The sequence below is a fragment of the Globicephala melas genome, chromosome 2 (assembly GCF_963455315.2).
Source record: "Globicephala melas chromosome 2, mGloMel1.2, whole genome shotgun sequence".
NCBI classification, from domain to species: domain Eukaryota; kingdom Metazoa; phylum Chordata; class Mammalia; order Artiodactyla; family Delphinidae; genus Globicephala; species Globicephala melas.
This window is the reverse complement of record NC_083315.2, coordinates 76,964,168-76,984,499: the sequence shown is the minus strand read 5'-3', so window position 1 is coordinate 76,984,499 and position 20,332 is coordinate 76,964,168. Positions and strand designations below refer to the sequence as shown.

At 37.4% G+C, this 20,332-nt stretch overlaps 1 protein-coding gene across 2 annotated transcripts in view; it reads right to left on the bottom strand.

Moving 5' to 3' along the window:
• The window catches only part of MNS1 (meiosis specific nuclear structural 1), an 85,182-nt gene that overhangs the window by 26,537 nt on the left and 38,313 nt on the right, over window positions 1-20,332 (bottom strand). For both annotated transcript variants that reach the window (XM_030878766.3, XM_030878764.3), the window contains 2 exons: window positions 16,977-17,104; window positions 830-932 (listed from right to left, as the gene is read on the bottom strand). In XM_030878766.3, coding sequence (XP_030734626.1) covers window positions 830-932; window positions 16,977-17,104 — 231 coding nt within the window. The remainder of the gene's footprint in view (window positions 1-829; window positions 933-16,976; window positions 17,105-20,332) is intronic.

The window sequence follows — 20,332 nt, the reverse complement described above, 5'->3', positions numbered from 1 at the left end:
AACATATAATATATTCTGGCCAACTTTAAAAGCCAAACTATTTCCCTTTACCTCTTTCTCTTTAATAGCCGTATAACATCTTTGAAAGGGATCTAGGAGAGGGGGAACTCTGCTATCAAAATGCTCTACAAAGTAATAGAGAAATGAGAGAAGGGAACTTAAAAGACTGTGTAACATTGCAATCAGACCTTTTCATCTATGTCTAGCCTTTATGAGTGACAACGAGAGCTCAAGTGATGACGTACACCCTGCTTTTAAGTGTTAATAAACCCTATTTTATATTATACTGTGCAACACTACTGCTGCATGTGTCTAAAACTCCTTTGCCCAAGAGTAACTATTACCAGTAATGCACAGTAGGTCAGGAGTAAGAAAAGAGGATAAAAATAGAGGAAAACATGAGAAGAAAAGATTGATATTTATGAAACAGAAAAGTTTCCTGCTTATAGTTTATTTTTTAAAACATTTTAAAAATTAAAAATTTAGTAACATTCTAAAATACACTGATTATGCTAACAACTTGTATTGGTTTGTCAGAGAATAATCAGTTAGAGACCATCAAGAATGCTGGGAGTTACTGAATATAGCTGTTCATTCTAAGCATCAACCTAATTCCTTGTGTCTCTGAAAGGTTCTACTATTAAATTACACAAAGCTCAATATCCATAATTTCTTACACCTTAAGGATCTGCAAAGTATAAAAGTATTTGAGAAATCTAACAGTGTAAATTCTGTATAGAATATAACAATTTTCCAAAAATTGGTCTATTTTTGGTTTTCTAAATGAAGCTAAAAATATGGAAAACATAATGACCAGAAACATGATTACCATTTGCTCATATTTGATGGCATCCTTTTCAGCAATCTGAGCTGCTCTTTCTTTACTCATGTAAGCTGCTTTTAATTTCTTCTCCAATTCTCTGAGCTCAATACTGTTTTAAAAAAGACAGAAATTTAAATTCGAGGACCATGTGTCTCTTACCATTTTAAAAATAATATGTATCTGCAATTTAAATGAATTTTTTTCTAAATGCATAAAAGATATTTACATTATTTTTAAAATATTTTGAAAAAATACCCCTTTCTCCATTCATCCCAAGAAAAATCAGAATGCATGTGAAAAGAGACATTGTAATTAATTTTTCTAGACAAAACAACCCTTTTATTTTCAATAATCATCACTAAAAATCTTTCTGCCAGTGCCTGGCTCAGAAAAGGTGCTATATCAATATAGGTTAAAATTTCTGTCCAGTTACCAGTACTATTAGGCTAAAAGAATAACTATAGTGGAGAGGTTTAAACCTATACAAGTTACTTAAATTTTGTACCTTGGTTTTGCTATCTGTAAAAGGTGTAGTTTTGGCAATTAAATAGGTTAATGTGTATAACAGCAGACACTCTACTACATATGGTAACTATTTTTTGATGATGATGAAGAGGGAGTAACATGGGCAAATTTAGGTCACTTCTCTGGGCTTGTTTACTTATCTGTTAAAAAAAATGGGGATTGGCGTCAGATAATCTCTGAATTACTTTTTAATCTATCACTCTCCTAAATTTAATGAAAACAATATGCCATACAAAAATTTTTATTTTACTGTGCCAGTCATAATTCTGAATATGACAGAATATGAGAATTCTGAGTTGGAAGGGCCCTGAGATGTCACCAAGATGTACATGTTAATTCTTACTGGAACAAAGAGGCACTCACCTACCTATAAACTCAACTTACAAGTACCCCCTACCTACAAAGAAACAATCATAAGGGGTAAGGGAAGAGAGATATTCCTGGTATTATGGTGTGGGTCCTTCTTGCCCTTACCATTGTAGGTGCAAATGTATATGACACAAGATTACCTTCTTACATAAAAAGTGTTAGAAACGAGGATTAAGTTTCTAGGTTAGTCTACATATTTTATTCCACTAAGAGTTTGAGATACATTTACAAAGATTTTTGTTAGAGTTGGGTACTAATGATTATGCACCAATATACAAACCCAATCAATTTATAATATTGTCTCTACAAAAAAATGTGCATTAAGTTGCAAACAACCAACATTCAAATAAACGACCTTCATTTGAAGGACAAGGGCACCCATACCCATTGGATATACACCTAGAAGTGAAATTTCTGAGTCACAGGGTAGGCTGTGTTCAAATTGAGTAGATAATGGCAGTTTTCCAAAGCTTTGTCAGATTTACACTCTCATAAACAGTGTCTAAGCACTTGCACCACTCCACACCCTCAGCAACACTTTCGTCTTTTCATAGATTTTAACCATTCTTTTGGGGGATGTAATTTATCACTGGGGTTTTAATTTATGTTTCCCAACTACTAATGGAACTGAGACCTCTTCATATGTTGACTCATTTGTATAACTTCTATGAAGTTCTTGTTTAATATTTAAAAAAATATTTTCATTCTTATACTGGTTTGTCTACTTCTTATTGTTGCATAGAAGTCTTTTAAAATTTATTTATTTACTTATTATTTTTGGCTGCGTTAGGTCTTCGTTGCTGCACGCCAGCTTTCTCTAGTTGCGTCGAGCGGGGGCTACTCTTCGTTACAGTGCACAGGCTTCTCACCGCGGTGGCTTCTCTTGTTGCGGAGCACAGGCTCTAGGCACGCAGGCTTCAGTAGTTGTGCAAGCAGACTTCAGCAGTTGTGCACGCAGGCTCAGTAGCTGTGGCTCGCGGGCTCTAGAGCACAGGCTCAGTAGTTGTAGCACACAGGCTTAGCTGCTCCACGGCATGTGGGATCTTTCTGGACCAGGGCTGAAACCCATGTCCCCTGCATTTGCAGGCGGATTCCCAACAACTGTACCACCAGAGAAGCCCAAAAGTTCTTTATATATTCCGGATACAAGTCTCTTGTTGGTTATATGCATTGCAAATACCTCCTTCCAGTCTGCAGTTACTCTCACAGTGGTTTCTTCAGATGAAGAGTATTCTAATCCACCAATCTTTTTCTTCATTGTCAGTAACTTTTGTGTCATGTTTCAAGAAATGTTGCCCACCCCACAGACATAAATACATTTTCTTGTATTAGTCTCTCAAAGCTTTGTTATTTCACCATTAACTTTTAGACGATAATCCTCCAGGAATTGATTTTTATGTGTGGTGTGAGGTAGAAATCAAGTTCATTTTCTTCCATATGGATATCTAATTGATACAGTATCATTTTTTTTAAATGTCTATTTCTGAATGCCCTGCAGTGATTCTAAAATGTATATGGAAATGCAAAGTAGGAATGGCTAAAACAATCTTTTTTTTTTTTTTTTTTTTTTTTGGCGGTACATGGGCCTCTCACCGTTGTGGCCTCTCCCGCTGCTGAGCAGAGGCTCCGGAAGCACAGGCTCAGCAGCCATGGCTCACCGGCCCAGCCACTCCGCCGGCATGTGGGATCCTCCCAGACTGGGGCACGAACCCGTGTCCCCTGCAACGGCAGGCGGACTCTCAACCACTGCGCCACCAGGGAAGCCCTAAAACAATCTTTAAGAAGACCAAAATTGGAGACTTCTTCAGGATATGAATACTTATTATAAAGCCACAATATTTAAGATAGTGTAGTTTTAGCACAGGATGAACAAATGGATCAATGGAATAGACTAGAGCAGCTCTTCTCAACTACAAGTTTTAAGCCCTAATGCCCTTAAGCATCTATTATGTGCAGTGAATTAACTTGGTTCCTCTGGATCTAAAATAATACCAGCTATATACTGTCTTTGAGAAAATTAAAAATACAATCACTCAACTTTCTGTGACACTTGCTTCTCTTATGGAACCCCAGTTGCGGAAGGATGGGATAGAAAAATGCAAAAACAGATGCATGCACATATGCACACTTATTTTATGACAAAACTGGCACTGCAGAGCCAGTTTCCCTTTCTACTACTGCTAGTCAGTTTGGTAAATGTGCTATTTAGTAATTTACCTAAATTTTCAAATTTGCATAAATTGTTCACAATATCCTGCTATGACCTACAGTGATCTCCCATTTGTACGATCTACAGTTATATCACACTATCTATTCCTAGAATTGGTTATTTGTACATTCTCTTTTACAGTTATATATTCCTGCCAGGGACTATCAATTTTATTGGCCTTTTTAAAGGGACAATTTTTGGCTTTGTTGATTCTACTTTATGTCTACATTCTAAATTGCTCATTTCTGACCTTATCTTTATCCTACATTATTTTTTAATCACTCCAGATGGGAATTTTCTCTTTGTTTTCAAATAATTCCAGATGGAGTCTTCTTTTCTAATAGTCATTTTAGATTATAAGCTATCCTCAAGGAATAGCTTTAGCTATTTATGGGACAAGTTCTGGAGGGTTTTTAATCCTAGAATTTTTTTCTTGTAAAATATATATAACAAAAATTTGTCATTTTAACCATTTTTAAGTGTACAATTCAGTGGTGTTAATTACATTCATAATGCTCGGCAACTATCAACACTATTTCCAAACTTTTTTTCCAAAAAGAAATGCTGTACCCATGTAAGCAATAACTCCCCATTCCTCCCTTCCCTGCTAATTTACTTTTTGTCTCTGCAAATCTGTCCCTAGATATTTCAAGTGAGTGGAATTATACAGTCTTTATCCTTTTGTTTCTGGCTTACTTCACTTAGGATAATGCTTTTTAAGGTTCAACCATAAAAATATATGAGAGCTTCATTCCCTTTTATACCTGAATAATATTCTACTGTATGTATATGCCACGATTTGTTTATCTACTCATCTGCTGATAGACACTTAGGTGGCTTCTACCTCTTGGCTATTGTGAATAATGTTGCATTGAACATTGGCATACAACTATCTGATTGAGTCCGTTTTCAATTTTTCAATTCTTTTGAGCGTACACCTAAGGGTGGAATTGCTGGACCACATGGTAATTCTGTTTAACTTTTAGAGGAACTGCCAAACTGTCTTCCACAGTGCACCATTTTACATTCCTACCAACAATGTCTGAGGTTTCCAATTTGTCCACATCTTCACCAACACTTATTTTCCATTGTTTTTATTACAGCTATCCTACCAGGTGTGAAATGGTATCTGCTTGTGGTTTTGATTTGCATTTCCCTAATAACAAATGTTGAGTACTTTTTCATGTGCTATTGCCCACTGTCTGTCTGCTTTGGAGAAATCTTTAAGTACCAGGCCCATTTTTGAATTGGGTTGTTTGTCTTTTGTTGTTGAACTGTAGGCATCCTTTATATATTATGGAAATTAAATCTTACCAGAGATACAATTTGCTTTTCTGGCCTGAGTTCTGAATTAGGAGAAACACAGATAAGCACATTGTGTCAGTCCTTCAGGTAGCTCCCAGGTAGGTTAGAATATACAGACACAATAATTTGCAAATAAGATCTGCTCTTCTTCCTCCAGAACCAGGGCCTGGTACTCTATGGGCTGCTGTCCTCAAGACTGCCTCATAGCTGGGAGGGGATGGAGCAAGGAAAAGTAAAAACACTAAAGACTTTGCTTCCATTGCTAAGTTGCCTTTTTCTTGTTTGAGCATGCAGTTGGTTGCTATAAAACTTTGTTGTTCAGAGTTCTTACAAAGTTGATTCTGACAGTTTCTGCTAGTTTGACTGGGAGGACAGGAACTTGGAGCTGCCTACTACACCATTTCTCAGATGTCACTCCAATCTTACAACCATTACTATGTGGCATTTTCATTATCATTCAGTTAAAAATACTTTCTAATTTCAATTCTGATTGCTCCTTTAGCCTGGGGTTATTTAGAAGTACATTTTAAAATATCTAAATATACAAAGATTGTCTAGTTTTTTGGGGTCTTTTTGTTACTGTATATCTAGTTTAACTCCACTGTGGTCAGAGAACATACTATGTATGAAATAAATGTGTTAAAAATCTGTTGTATTTGTTCTGGCATAACAAATGGTCTGTTTTCATAAATGGTTCAAACATGTTTATTATAACTACCAATATAGTTGGGTTACATTTACAATCTTAATATATTCTTTCTATTTGTCTTACCTGTTCTGTGTTCTCTCTTCTCTTCTTTTTGTCTCTATGTTTGGAGTCCCCAAGACCACCCCCACACTGGGTTCCATCACTCACTCAGAGGACTCACAGGACTTAGTATATAGTCATACTCATGGATATGATTTATCACAGTGAAATACAGAGCAAAATCGACAAGGAAAAAAAGCATGTTGGCAAAGTCTAGAGGAAATCAGCTGCAAGTTTCCAAAAGTCCTCTCCCAGTGGAGTCACACAGGAGACGCTTAATTCCCCCAGCAATAAGTTGTGACAACATGTGAGAATTGTCTACCAGGAAAGCTCGCTAGAGACTTAGGGCCCAAGATTTTCATTAGGGGCTAGTCATGCATGTACCCTCTGCCTACCAAGTACCAAAATTACGACTACCAGAAGGAACAGAGTTCAGAATGAACCATACTGTTTTTCCAAACAATTAGGCACTCTTATCATAGAGTGATGGGAACCTTCTTGAAATCCAAGTTTCCAGATGCCAGCCAAGGAACAAACTTGCAAAGCAGGGCTATCTGAGGAAATTAGCCTCAAGTGTGCTATGTCAACTCTTTTCTGCACAGCCTCATCATTCTTTATTATCACATTTTTCCCTCTATTAATTTGTTAATTGTATATTCTTTTCCAAATTTGTATTACAGAGGTTACATGTTTGTTTCAAGTCTGATAAAATTTGTCCATTTTTTACCAAACAATGAGAGATTCTTGACCACTTTAACTCCATGTATGTACTTCCTACCTCACTTTTGTTATGGTTTGTTACATTTTTAACTATTTATATATTTTAAATCCCAAAGACATTACAATAAGTGATTTACAGATTCATATTTCACCTAGACTTACTACGCATTTTCCTCCCTGAAGTTTTGAGATTAATGTTGGGATCATTTTTATTCTTCTACCTGAAGAACAACTGCTAGTATTTCCTTTAATGCAGGGTTATCGTGATCAATTCTCTATTTTGTTTGACTGAAAATGTTATTTTTTTAAGCCATCTTATTTATTTTAATAATTAACATATTGATTATCAGTCAGAAATGTAATATAATAGTACTGGCATCAGCAAGGAACTAGTTGTACATTTAATAAGGGCAGACTGTCTCTTCTTTGAGATAGTTTTTGCTGAACTTAAATACAAGTTATAAACAAGGTACTTATTTTTTCTTTCATAAAGCTATGTGTTAGCTATATAATAAATATAAATTGCTATTATTTAATAATTATAAATTGTATGGTCATAATTATACAATTAGTTGTAATAACTGTAAATAATTATAACTAATTGTACAACTAATTATAATTATTAATGCTACAATTAAAATAGGATTTCTAAAACTAGACAGTGGTGGGGGCAGTCAAGATGGCGGTGTACGAAGACATGGAGTTCACGTCTCCCCACAACTAGGGCGCCTGCCACACGCTGGTGGAGGACCTAGACGCCCAAGGAGATGAGAAGTACCCCCTGAGCAATGGGTAGGACGTGGGGGGAGTGAGGGGGGAGGAGACGTGGTGGCTGGGAGCGGGGAGGGGTTCCCATGCCTGGAGGGACCCTCAGGGGCTCAGATATCAGTGGGAGCACGCCTAGAGTTTCCCTTGCCTAATCGGGCCCCAGGAAGCCTGCCGGGCTCCCCAGCCGGGTCCTCCGCCTTCCAAGGCCCCCTCCGGGCCACGTTGGTCCTAGGGGTATAGGAGGGAGATGGGGGGCGGGACTGAGCAGAGAAGAAGAGTGGTGGACAGGGAGGGGCCCTCCAAGATCAGAGGATCAGGGAAGGCATGGAGGGTGTTTCCCCTGCTTACTATGGCCCAGGAAGCCTGCTGGGCTCCCGGGCCTGGTCCTCCATTCTCCCGGGCCTGGTCCTCCATTCTCCCGGGCCCTGTCGGGTTGTGAGGGTCTTAGGGGCATAGGATGGAGGGAGAAGGGGGGTAAGAGGAGGAGAGGCAGATGGGAGGGCCCTCTGGGATTGGAGGAATAGGGGAGGGGCGGAGGGCATTTCCCCCACCCACTAAGCCTCGGGAAGCCTGTTGGGCTTCCAGGTCTGGTCCCCTGCCTTCTGGGGCTCCCTCTGGCCACGTGGCTCCTAGGGGCACAGGAGGGAGGTGAGGGGAAAGAAGAAGAGAGGCCAACAGGGAGGGGACCTCTAGGATCGGAGGATGCGGGGGAAAGCACCCTGCATTCCCCCCACCCACTAGGGCCCAGTGAGCCTGCTGGGGTCCTGGACCTGGTGCTCTGACCTCCAAGGCCAGAGGCACTCCTGGGTCCCTCCTGCTGCCTTGAGCCTAAGCCTCACAAGCCACCCAGGGTCTTTTCCAGCCCTGTGGGTCCTAAGCATAGGCCCTGCCCACCACATAAACCCCACCCCTGCCTAAGCCCCACCCCCCCACACAGCCAAGGCCTTTTCTGGCTTTTTTTTGTTTCTTTCCTCTCCTCTTTTTTACTATTGTAGTTCTGTTTTAGCTTCTGGTTGTTGTTTCATCTATATTTTTATTTTTTTATTCTTTCTAACATATCTGTTAGTTTTCTAATCTTATTTTTTACCCTGTTATTGTTCTGCTCCTTTTATTCTTCTTCTTCCTTTTTTTTTGCCGCCCCACGTGGGTTGTGGGATCTTGGTTCATGAGCAGAGGGTTAGGCCAGAGCTCCTGTTGTGGGAGCTCCGAGTCTGAACCACTGGACTAACAGAAAACCTCAGACCCCAGGGAATATTCATCAGAGTGAGGTCACCCCGAGGTCCTCACCTCGGCACCAAGACTCAGCTCTACCCAACAGCCTACAAACTCCAATGCTGGAAGCCTCAGGCCAAAAACCAGTAAAACAGGAACACAATCCCACCCATCAAAAAATAAAATAAAATAAGACAACGAAAAAATGTCACAGATGAGGGAGCAAGGTAAAAACCTATAAGACCAAATAAGTGAAGAGGAAATAGGCAAGCTACCTGAAAAAGAATTCAGAGTAATGACAGTAAAGGTGATCCAGAATCTCAGAAATAGAATGGAGGCACAGATTGAGAAAATACAAGAAATGTTTAACAAAGATCTAGAAGAGGGCTTCCGTGGTGGCGCAGTGGTTTAGAGTCCGCCTGCCAATGCAGGGAACATGTGTTCGTGCCTCGGTCCGGGAAGATCCCACATGCCGCGGAGTGGCTGGGCCCGTGAGCCATGGCCGCTGAGACTGTGTGTCCGGAGCCTGTGCTCCGCAACGGGAGAGGCCACAACAGTGAGAGGCCCACATAATACAAAAAAAAAAAAAAAAGAAGATCTAGAAAAACTAAAGAACAAACAAACATAGATGAACAACATAATAACTGAAATGAAAAATACACTAGAAGGAATCAATAACATAAAACTGAGGCAGAAGAACAAATAAGTGAGCTGGAAGACAGAATGGTGGAAATAACTGCCGAGGAACAGAAGAAAAAAGAATGAAAAGAACTGAAGACAATCACAGAGACCTTTGGGACAACATTAGATGCACCAATATTCGAATTATAAGGGTACCAGAAGAAGAAGAGAAAAAGGAAGCGTCTGAGAAGATATCTGAAGAGATTATAGCAGAAAACTTCCCTAACATGGGAAGGGAAATAGTCACCCAAATCCAGAAAGTGCAGAGAGTCCCATACAGGATAAACCCTAGGAGAAACATACCAAGACACATATTAATCAAACTAACAAAAATTAAATTCAAAGAAAAAATATTAAAAGCAGCAAGGGAAAAGCAAAAAATAACATACAAAGGAATCCCCATAAGGTTATCAGCTGATTTTTTAGCAGAAACTCTGCAGGCCAGAGGGAGTGGCAGGATATACTTAAAGTGATGAAAGAGAAAAACCTACAACCAAGATTACTCTACTCAGCAAGGATCTCATTCAGATTTGACAGAGAAATCAAAAGCTTTTCAGACAAGCAAAAGCTAAGAGAATTCAGCACCACCACACTAGCTTTACAACAAATGCTAAAGGAACTTCTTTAGGTGGGAAGCACAGAGAAGAAAAGGACCCACAAAAACAAAATGAAAATAATTAAGAAAATGGTAATAGGAACATACATATCAGTAATAACCTTGAAAGTAAATGGATTAAGTGCTCCAAATAAAAGACACAGGCTGGCTGAATGGACACAAGAACAAGACCCATATATGCTGTCTACAACAGACCCACTTCAGACCTAGGGACACATACAGACTGAAAGAGAAGGGATGGAAAAAGATAATCCATGCAAATGGAAATCAAAAGAAAGCTGGAGCAGCAACACTCATATCAGATAAAATAGACTTTAAAATAAAGAATGTTAAAAGAGACAAGGAAGGACACTACAAAATGATCAAGGGATCAATCCACGAAGAAGATATAACAATTATAAATATTTATGCACCCAACATAGGAGCACCTCAATACATAAGGTAAATGCTAACAACTGTAAAAGGGGAAATCGACAGTAACACAATAATAGTAGGGGATTTTACACCCCACTTAACCAACGTACAGATCATCCAAACGGAAAATAAGGAAACACAAGCTTTACATGACACAACAGACCGGATAGATTTAATTGATATTTATAGGACATTCCACCCAAAAGTGTCAGAATACACTTTCTTCTCAAGTGCACACAGAACATTCTCCAGAATACATCACATCCTGGGTCACAAATCAAGCCTCGGAAAATGTAAGAAAATTGAACTCACATCAAGCATCTTTTCTGACCACAATGCTATGAGATTGGAAATCAATTACAGGAAAAAAACTGTAAAAAACACAAATACATGGAGGCTAAACAGTATACTGCTAAACAACCAAGAAATCACTGAAGAAATCAAAGAAGAAATAAAAAAATACATAGAAACAAATGAAAATGAAAACACACAACCCAAAATCTATGGGACACAGCAAAAGCAGTTCCAAGAGGGAAGTTTATAGCAATTCAATTTCACCTAAAGAAACAAGAAAAATCTCAAATAAATAATCTAACTTACACCTAAAGAAACTAGAGAAAGAAGAACAAAGAAAACCCAAAGTCAGCAGAAGGAAAGAAATCATAAAGATCAGAGCAGAAATAAATGAAACAGAAATAAAGAAAACATAGCAAAGATCAATAAAACTAAAAATTGGTTCTTTGAGAAGATAAACAAAATTGATAAACCTTTAGCCAGACTAATCAAGAAAAAAAGGGAGAGGATGCAAATCAATAAAATTAGAAATGAAAAAGGAAAAATCACAACTGACACCACAGAAATAGAAAGGATTCTAAGACACTACTACAAACAACTATATGCCAAGAAAATGAACAACCACAAAGAAATGGACAAATTCTTGGAAAGGTACAATTTTCCAAGACTGAATCTGGAAGAAATAGAAAATATAAACAGACCTATCGCAAGTAATGAAACTGTAATTAAAAATCTTCCAGCAAACAAAAGTCCAGGAGCAGATGGCTTCACAGGCAAATTCTATCAAACATTTAGAGAAGAGCTAACACCTATCCTTCTCAAACTCTTCCAAAAAATTGCAGGAGGAGGATCATTCCTAAATTCTTTCTACAAAGCCACCATCACCCTGACACTAAAACCAGACAAAGATACTACAAAAAAAGAAAATTACAGACCAATATCACTGATGAACATAGATGCAAAAAGAGGATACAGACAGATGGAGAAGTATACCATGTTCTTGGATTGGAAGAATCAATATTGTGAAAATGACTCTACTACCCAAAACAATTGACAGATTCAATGCAATCCCTATCAAACTACCAATGGCATTCTTCACAGAATTAGAACAAAAAATTTTACAATTCGTATGGAAACACAAAAGACCCCGAATAGTCAAAGCAATCTTGCGAAAGAAAAACGGAGCTGAGGAATCAGTCTCCCTGACTTCAAACTATACTACAAAGCTACAGTAATCAAGACAGTATGGTATTGGCACAAAAACAGAAATACAGATCAATCGTACAGGATAGAAAGCCTGGAGATAAACCCATGCACATATGGTCACCTAATTTATGACAAAGGAGGCAAGAACATACAATGGAGAAAAGACAGCCTCTTCAATAAGTGGTGCTCGGAAAAGTGGACAGCTACATGTAAAACAATGAAATTAGAACACTTCCTAACACCATAGACAAAAACAAACTCAAAATGGATTAAAGACCTAAATGTAAGACCGGACACTATAAAACTCTTAGGGGAAAACACTCTTTGACATAAACCACTGCAAGATGTTTTTTGACCCACCTCCTAGAGAAATGGCAATAAAAACAAAAATAAACAAATGGGACCTAATGAAACTTAAAAGCTTTTGCACAGCAAAGGAAACCATAAGCAAGACGAAAAGACAACCCTCAGAATGGTAGAAGATATTTGCAAATGAAGCAACTAACAAAGGATTAATCTCCAAAATATATAAACAGCTCATGGAGCTCAGTATCAAAAAAACAAACAACCCAATTAAAAAATGGGCAGAAGACCTCAACAGACATTTCACCAAAGAAGACATACAGATGGCCAAGAGGCACATGAAAAGCTGCTCAACATCACTAATTATTAGAGAAATACACATCAAAACTACAATGAGGCATCACCTCACGCCAGTCAGAATGGCCATCATCAAAAAATCTACAAACAATAAATGCTGGAGAGGATGTGGAGAAAAAGGAACCCTTTTGCACTGTTGGTGGGAATGTAAATTGACACAGCCACTACGGAGAACAGTACGGAGATTCCATAAAAATCTAAAAATAGAACTACCATACGACCCAGCAATCCCACTACTGGGCATATACCCTGAGAAAAACATAATTCAAAAGGACACATGTACTCCAATGTTCACTGCAGCACTATTTACAATAGCCAGGACATGGAAACAACCTAAATGTCCAACAATAGATGAATGGATAAAGAAGATGTGGTACATATATACAATGGAATATTACTCAGCTATGAAAATGGACGAAACTGGGTCACTTGTAGAGATGTGGACAGACTTAGAATCTCTCATACAGAGTGAAGTAAGCCAGAAAGAGAAAAAAATATCGTATATTAACACATATATGTGGAATCTAGAAAAACGGCACAAATGAACCTATTTGTAGGGCAGGAAGAGAGATGTAGACGTAGAGAATGGACATGTGGACATGGGGGGGAAGGGGAGGGTGGGACGAATTGGAAGACTAGGTTTGACATAAATACACTACCAGGTGTAAAATAGAGAGCTAGTGGGAAGCTGCTGTATAGCACAGGGAGGTCAGCTCGGTGCTCTGTGACGATCTAGATAGGTGGTGGTGGGGTGTGGGAGGGATTCCCAAGAGGGAGGGGATATAGGGATACATATAGCTGATTCACTTCATTGTACAGCAGAAACTAACACAACATTGTAAAGCAATTTTACTCCAATAAAAAATAAATAAAATAAAACTAGACAGTGAGTTTCTCAACTCCAGTTAAAAGCTATAATAAAATTAGATTGTCTTTTAAATATTTTCTTGGATTAAAAAAAATCATGTGTTCTAAATAATACAAAAGAGTCTCATGACTTCTGAACTTGAACAATTATTTTCAAAATAAATTTCACTGAGTTTTAAAAATTTACCCTGGGTTTTTTTTTTTTTCTTTTTTTTTTGCAGTACACGGGCCTCTCACTGCTGTGGCCTCTCCCATTGCGGAGCACAGGCTCCGGACACGCAGGCTCAGTGGCCATGACTCATGGGCCCAGCCGCTCCGCGGCATGTGGGATCCTCCCAGACCGGGGCACGAACCCGTGTCCCCTGCATCAGCAGGCGGACTCTCACCCACTGTGCCACCAGGGAAGCCCTACCCTGGGTTTTAAAAATTAATTTCTTTTAAGTTTAAAGAGCCTAATCATGATATAGGTGATTTTTAATTACTTTGGATACATTTCAAGCACCACAGCAAACATTTCCTTCAATTTAGACCTGCCAATTTCCAGATGAATACACTGATCAGAAAATGGTCCATTTCTGCATGTCAGTCAAAATTTTACCACGGCTTATGCACAAAATTAAAAACTCTTAGCAGTTTTGACACTGCTGAGAGGAAACATACTCTATTTGAAAGAATACTCAAGAACGACTTTTGCCTTATGTTTGAAGAAACTTTCCACAATGTATAGATTACTAAATTTTCTTTCAGTCCTTTAAATCCAGTCTTCTAGTTTCTAATGTTGCTGCTCAAAGTTCAGTCATACTTCTCACTGTTGCTCTTTTGAAGGCAGTAGTCGTTTTTGTGTGGCTACTTTTGTGATTTTTATGATTTTCTTTATTGTTAGATTTCTGAAGTTTGACTAGGATGAGCATGATGTATTTTTAATTATTTACTGTGTCTTTGTGGCTTTATGCCTTTTTTATTTTTGAAATTCTCAGACTGTATCTCTTTGAATACTGCTTCTGCATCATCCACTTTCATTTCTACTACCAGAATGAAAATTATACATCTGGTAGAACAGCGGTCCCCAACCTTTTTGGCACCAGGGACCAGCTGGTCTTGTGGAAGACAATTTTTCCACAGAGGGTGAGGGGTGGGGGGAATGGTTGAGGCGGTAATGTGAGCGATGGGGAGCGGCAGGTGAAGCTTCACTCACTTGCCCGCCGCTCACCTCCCGCTGTGTGGCCTGGTTCCTAAAAGGGAGTGGGCCGGTACTGGTCCACAGCCCGGAGGTTGGGGACGCCTGTGGTAGCACTTTCCAGCACAGCCCTTATCTCTTTTAAGTTCTCTTTTGTATTTTTCTACCCTTTTGTCTCTCTATGCTTATTGTGGATATTTTCCACTAAACTGCACAGTATCTCTTCATCTGTTTCTATCTAATAAAATCTAATTAAATTCTGGATTATTAAAGTAAAACATACACCAAAGTACACAACTCTTAAGCATACAGCGTGTAGAATGATGTTGAACACCTTACTATATATATGCTTACTGGCCAAGCTCTGCTTCACTTGTTTACTCTCAGCCATACTTTTGCCATCTGCAGAAACTTCCAGGAGAAATGCAGCTACAAATGCCAGGCTCACCATTCTGGTTTCCTTCCTCTCCCATATCTTATTATTTTACTTTCTCTAGACAGTCTTCTCTGAGAGGGAGCTTTTATCTGAATCACCTAGCCTTCAATTGCTAGATAGGTCCTATATTTAAATCTTTTATCAGTGAATCAGACAAAGATATATGAAACATTTATTTCATCTTCAGAAAACATAAAAGTGTGAGTGATAGCTAACAATAATTGCAGAATTAAGATCAAAAAAGACAGTTTGAGACTAGAGCAATACGAAGACATTAGCAGCAATTTTAAATCTTTTTTTTTCTTCTAAGAATTAGTAATCCCTTAGAGAATGTGATAAAAGTTGTGGACACAGAAAAATACACATGGGTACATTTGCCAAACATACATATATAATTTAATGGGCTCAAAATCTCTGGAGCTCATCCATGGGTTATATAATATTCTATAGAAGCCTTGCTCAGTTAAAGATAAAATGTAACAACTATCAAAGTAAATTCCTAATATATTCAACTACATAAGTACAGAATGGGCATTTAGTTAGTCTGAGTTTTAATCAATAGTGTGATAGGCTGCCACTGAAAAGTAATTCTATATGAGGCAACATTAAGAAACATATTCTAGAACAATGTGGTTAATAGTCTCACTATTAGAAGTACTAAACAGTACCCTAGGGACTTCCCTGGTGGTGCAGTGGATAAGACTCCATGCTCCCAATGCAGGGGGCCTGGGTTCAGTCCTTGGTCAGGGAACTAGATCCCACATGCATGCCACAACTAAGAGTTCACATGCCACAACTAAGAAGCCCACATGCCACAATTAAGAAGACAACATGCTGCAACTAAGGAGCCGGTGCTCTGCAACTAAGGAGCCTGCCTGCCACGACTAAGACCCGGTGCAACCAAATAAATAAATAAATATTTTTTAAAAAATTAAATAAAATAAACAGTACCCTAGAGTATTAAACATAATTGTGGGGGCAATATTTTGTTAAGGAATACTAAAAATCTACATTACATCTACAGAAGAGAACCAGGATGGTAAAGAAGCTTGAAATCATGTTATCTGAGGAACAAATGAAGGAATAAGGGACATTTAACTTACAGAAGGAAATGTTTAGTGGATTCATAAATATGAAGAGATATCCTAAAGAAAAACTCAATTTATTTCTTTTTCAATCAGATAGCAGAACTAAGATAAATGCCTGGATATTACAGGGAAATTAATTTTGAAACAATAGGGAAAAAAGGATTATTCAAAGATAGGGCTGAATGAAAAAGTTCCTATGGCAGTCACTGAATGTGCTAAACCACAGCTGACCAGTCACCTTCCAGAAATACTGTAGGAAATTTATGTAGGGGCATAAAATTAAATTAGGTATCACCTAAGATTTTTCTTATAAGTAGAATTCATGAGTCTATTTTTTATAAGAGGTCATTTTAAAAATTATCTTTAGAGAAGAGGGAATTGATACTGATTTTCACCTTAAATATTAACACTGTATTTCTAAGAATATTACCTCTTTTCTCAGATGAACATATATATAGGATTTAAAGCAGTATTTCTAGTCAAAATATTAACTAAGTACAATGACATAAAGAAAGAAATCTCACTCTCAGATGCTAAGCATTACATAAAAGTTTAAAGATAAGTGAAGTAAGTCAGACAGAGAAGGACAAATATCATATATCACTTATATGCAGAATCTAAAAAAAAAATGATACAAATGAACTTATTTACAAAACAGAAACAGACTCAGAGACTCAGGGAATTAGCTTATGATTACCAGGGGGGAATGGCAGAGGGGAGGTGTAGATTGGGAGTTTGGAATTGACATGTACACACTGCTATATTTAAAATAGATAACCAAGGACCTAATGCAAAAAAAAAAATTTTTTTAAGTGGCCAAAAAGACTAAATAAATGAAATTTTTGGAAGCCAAGATACCTGTTTTCTCTTACTTGTTGCCTCATCTTTTCATCCTTTAGACTTTCATGTTTAAGTTTTGCCAATTCCATAGCTAATTTTTCTTCTTGTTCAAGCTGGAGCTCCCTCAATCTTTTGTTTTCTTCTGCCTAAATAAAAAAATAAATAACTTTAGTCATTTGTCCCCCAGAACCAGATTTTTTTTCATTAAGGTTGAATTTGTTTTATAGCAAAAAACTACAAGTACCTTCTGAGCAGTCAACTGTTTATGTTTTAAAATACAAAATATAATTTCAATAAATAATTTTTCTGAACATTTTATCTGGAAAATGTTCTGAACATTTTATCACGGAAAATTTCTGAACATTTTATCTGAATGTTTTTTTTTTCTGAACATTTTTTCATGGAAATTTTCAAACATCACCAAAAGTAAGAAGAATACTGAAACACTCCCTCAGGTAGCCATCACTCATCTTCAAAAATTATCAGTATTTTGCCAATCTTTTTTCTCTACTCTTCCACTCCACTCCCACTTTTTCCTATATATATATTTTTTTACTAGAGTATTTAAAAACAAATCCTAGATATATCATTACCATGTAAATAATTCAATATTGATCTCTACCTGACAAGAATTTCTTCTTATATAACCATACAAGTAATAAACTGAAATAAATTAACAATAATTCCTTAGTAAGGTCTAATAACTTTTCCATATTTAGATTTCCCCAGCTGTCTCGAAGATCTTTTTTTTTTGGTTTGTTCAAATCAAAATCCAAACAAGGTCCATATATTGTATCTAGTTATGATTTCTATTAAGTCTCTTTTATTTTTTAACAGTCTCCTCACAGACTACCCCCCGCCAGCACACTGATTTGTTGTGGAAATTAGGACATATGTCCCACAGAATGTCTCACATTCTGAATTCGACTGATTGCTTCACCAGGATATCTTGTTTCTCTTTTGTATTTCCTATAAAATGGTAGAAAGATCTAGAGACTTGATTAAATTCTGTATTTAGGAAAGAATATGCACATGAAAAGATGTTCAATATCATTAGACATCAGGAAATTCAAGTTAAAACTACAATTATATATCACTACATACCTACTGGAATGGCTAAAACAAAAAGTAGCAGCAAAAACAAATGCTGGTGAGAAACAGCATTATTCACTGGGTGGGAATGTAAAATGGTATAGCTACTCTGGAAAATAGATTTTACAATACAACTCAACAGTTGTACTCTTAAGCATTTCTCCCAGAGAAATGAAAATTTATGTTTATTAAAAAAACCTGTACCCAAATGTTTACAGCAGATTTATTCAAAATACCCAACTGAAAATACCCAGACATCCTTCAACAGGTGAATGGTCAAATAAACTGTGGTATATCCATACTGTGGAACACCACTCAGCAACAAAAAAGAATGAGTATTCATACAAACTACAATCTGGATGAATCTCCAGGAATTATGCTGAGTGAAAAAATCCAATCCCAAAAGGTTACATACTGTTTGATCCTATTTATATAATGTTCTTGGAACATGTTCTATTTTAAAGCTGAAACATAATTCACACAGCATAAAATTCACATTTCACAATTCACGACTCAGCAGTTTTTTAGTACATTCACTATGTTGTGCAACCAACACCACTACCTAGTTCCAGAACTTTTTTTTTTTTAATAGACTACTATTTGGAGCAGTATTGGGTTCACAGCAAAACTGACAAGAACAGAGTTCCCAATAAACACTCTGCCCACACACATGCACAGCCCCTTATCAACATCCCACACCAGAGGGGACATTTGTTACAATCAGTAAACCTACACTGACACATCATTAACACCCAAAGTCCATAGTTTACCTTACTGTTCATTCTTGGTGTTATATATTCTATGGGTTTAAACAACTGTATGATGACATATATACCTACCATTACAATATCATACAGAGTAGTTTCACTGCCCTAAAAATCCTCTTTGTTCTGCTTATTCATCCCACCCTCTCCAAAACCCCTGGAAACCACTGAACTTTTCACTAACCCCATTGTTTTGCCTTTTCCAGAATGTCATATAGTTGAAATCATACATTATGTAGCTTTTCAGATTGGCTTCTTTCACTTTCATGTCTTTTCATGGCTTGATAGCTCATTTATTTTAGCACTGAATAATAATATTCTATTTTGTGGATTATTTATCCATTCACCTACTGAAGGACATCTTAGTTGCTTACAAGTTTCGGCAATTATGAATAAAGCTGCCATAAACATCCATGTGCAGTTTTGTGTGTGGATGTAAGTTTTTAACATTACAGAACATTTTTATCACCCGAAAAAGAAACCCCATACCTGTTAGCAGTCACTCACCATTCCACTTACCCCTCAACCACTAATCTACTTCCTATCTGTGTGAATCTGCCTATTCTAGATATTTCATTGAAAAGAAATCATACAATATGTGGCCTTTTTGTGTTTGGCTTCTTTCATTTAGCATAATGCTTTCAACGTTCACCTATGTCGCAGTACATATCAGTAATGCATACCTTTTTATGGCTGCATAATATACAATTGTACAGATATAACATATTTTGCTTATCCATTCACAAGCTGATGGGCATTTGGGTTGTTTCCACTTATCTGGCTATCATGATTAATGCTGCTATGAACATTTGTGTAAAAGTTTTTGTGTGGACATAGATTTTCAATTATCTTGGTCATATGCTTAGGAGTGTAACTGCTATGTAATATAGTAACTATGCTTAACTTTTTGAGGAACTACCAAACAGTTCTGTACAGCCACTACACCATTTTACATTTCCAGCAGCAATGTACAAGGGTTCCAACACTTATTTTCCTTTTTTTTTTCCTCCAACTGCAGCAGTCCTCGTGGGTCTGAAGTGGTTATCTCACTGTGGTTTTGATTTGCATCTCCCTAATGATTAATGATGTTGAGCATTGCTTTTTGGGCTTATTGCTCACTTGTATATCTTCTTGGGAGAAATGGCTATTGAAATCCTTTGCTCATTTTACTGATGAGTTGTACATGTAATGTTCTTTAAGTGACAAAATTATAGAAATGGAGAACATATTAGTGATTTCTACAGTTAAGGATGAGGTAGGGATAGACAAGAAAGAGAAGGGTATGTACATAGAAGGACAAAACGTGGGATCCTTGTGATCATGGAACTCCTCTGGATCTTGGCTATGGTATTATATATACAAAGCTACACGTGTTATAAACTGTATAGAACTAAACACACACACACACACACACACACACACACACAAATAAAACTGAGGAAATCTGAACAAGACTGGTGAATTGCATCACTGTTGATATCTTGTTTGTGATATTGTACTATACTTTTGCAAGATGTA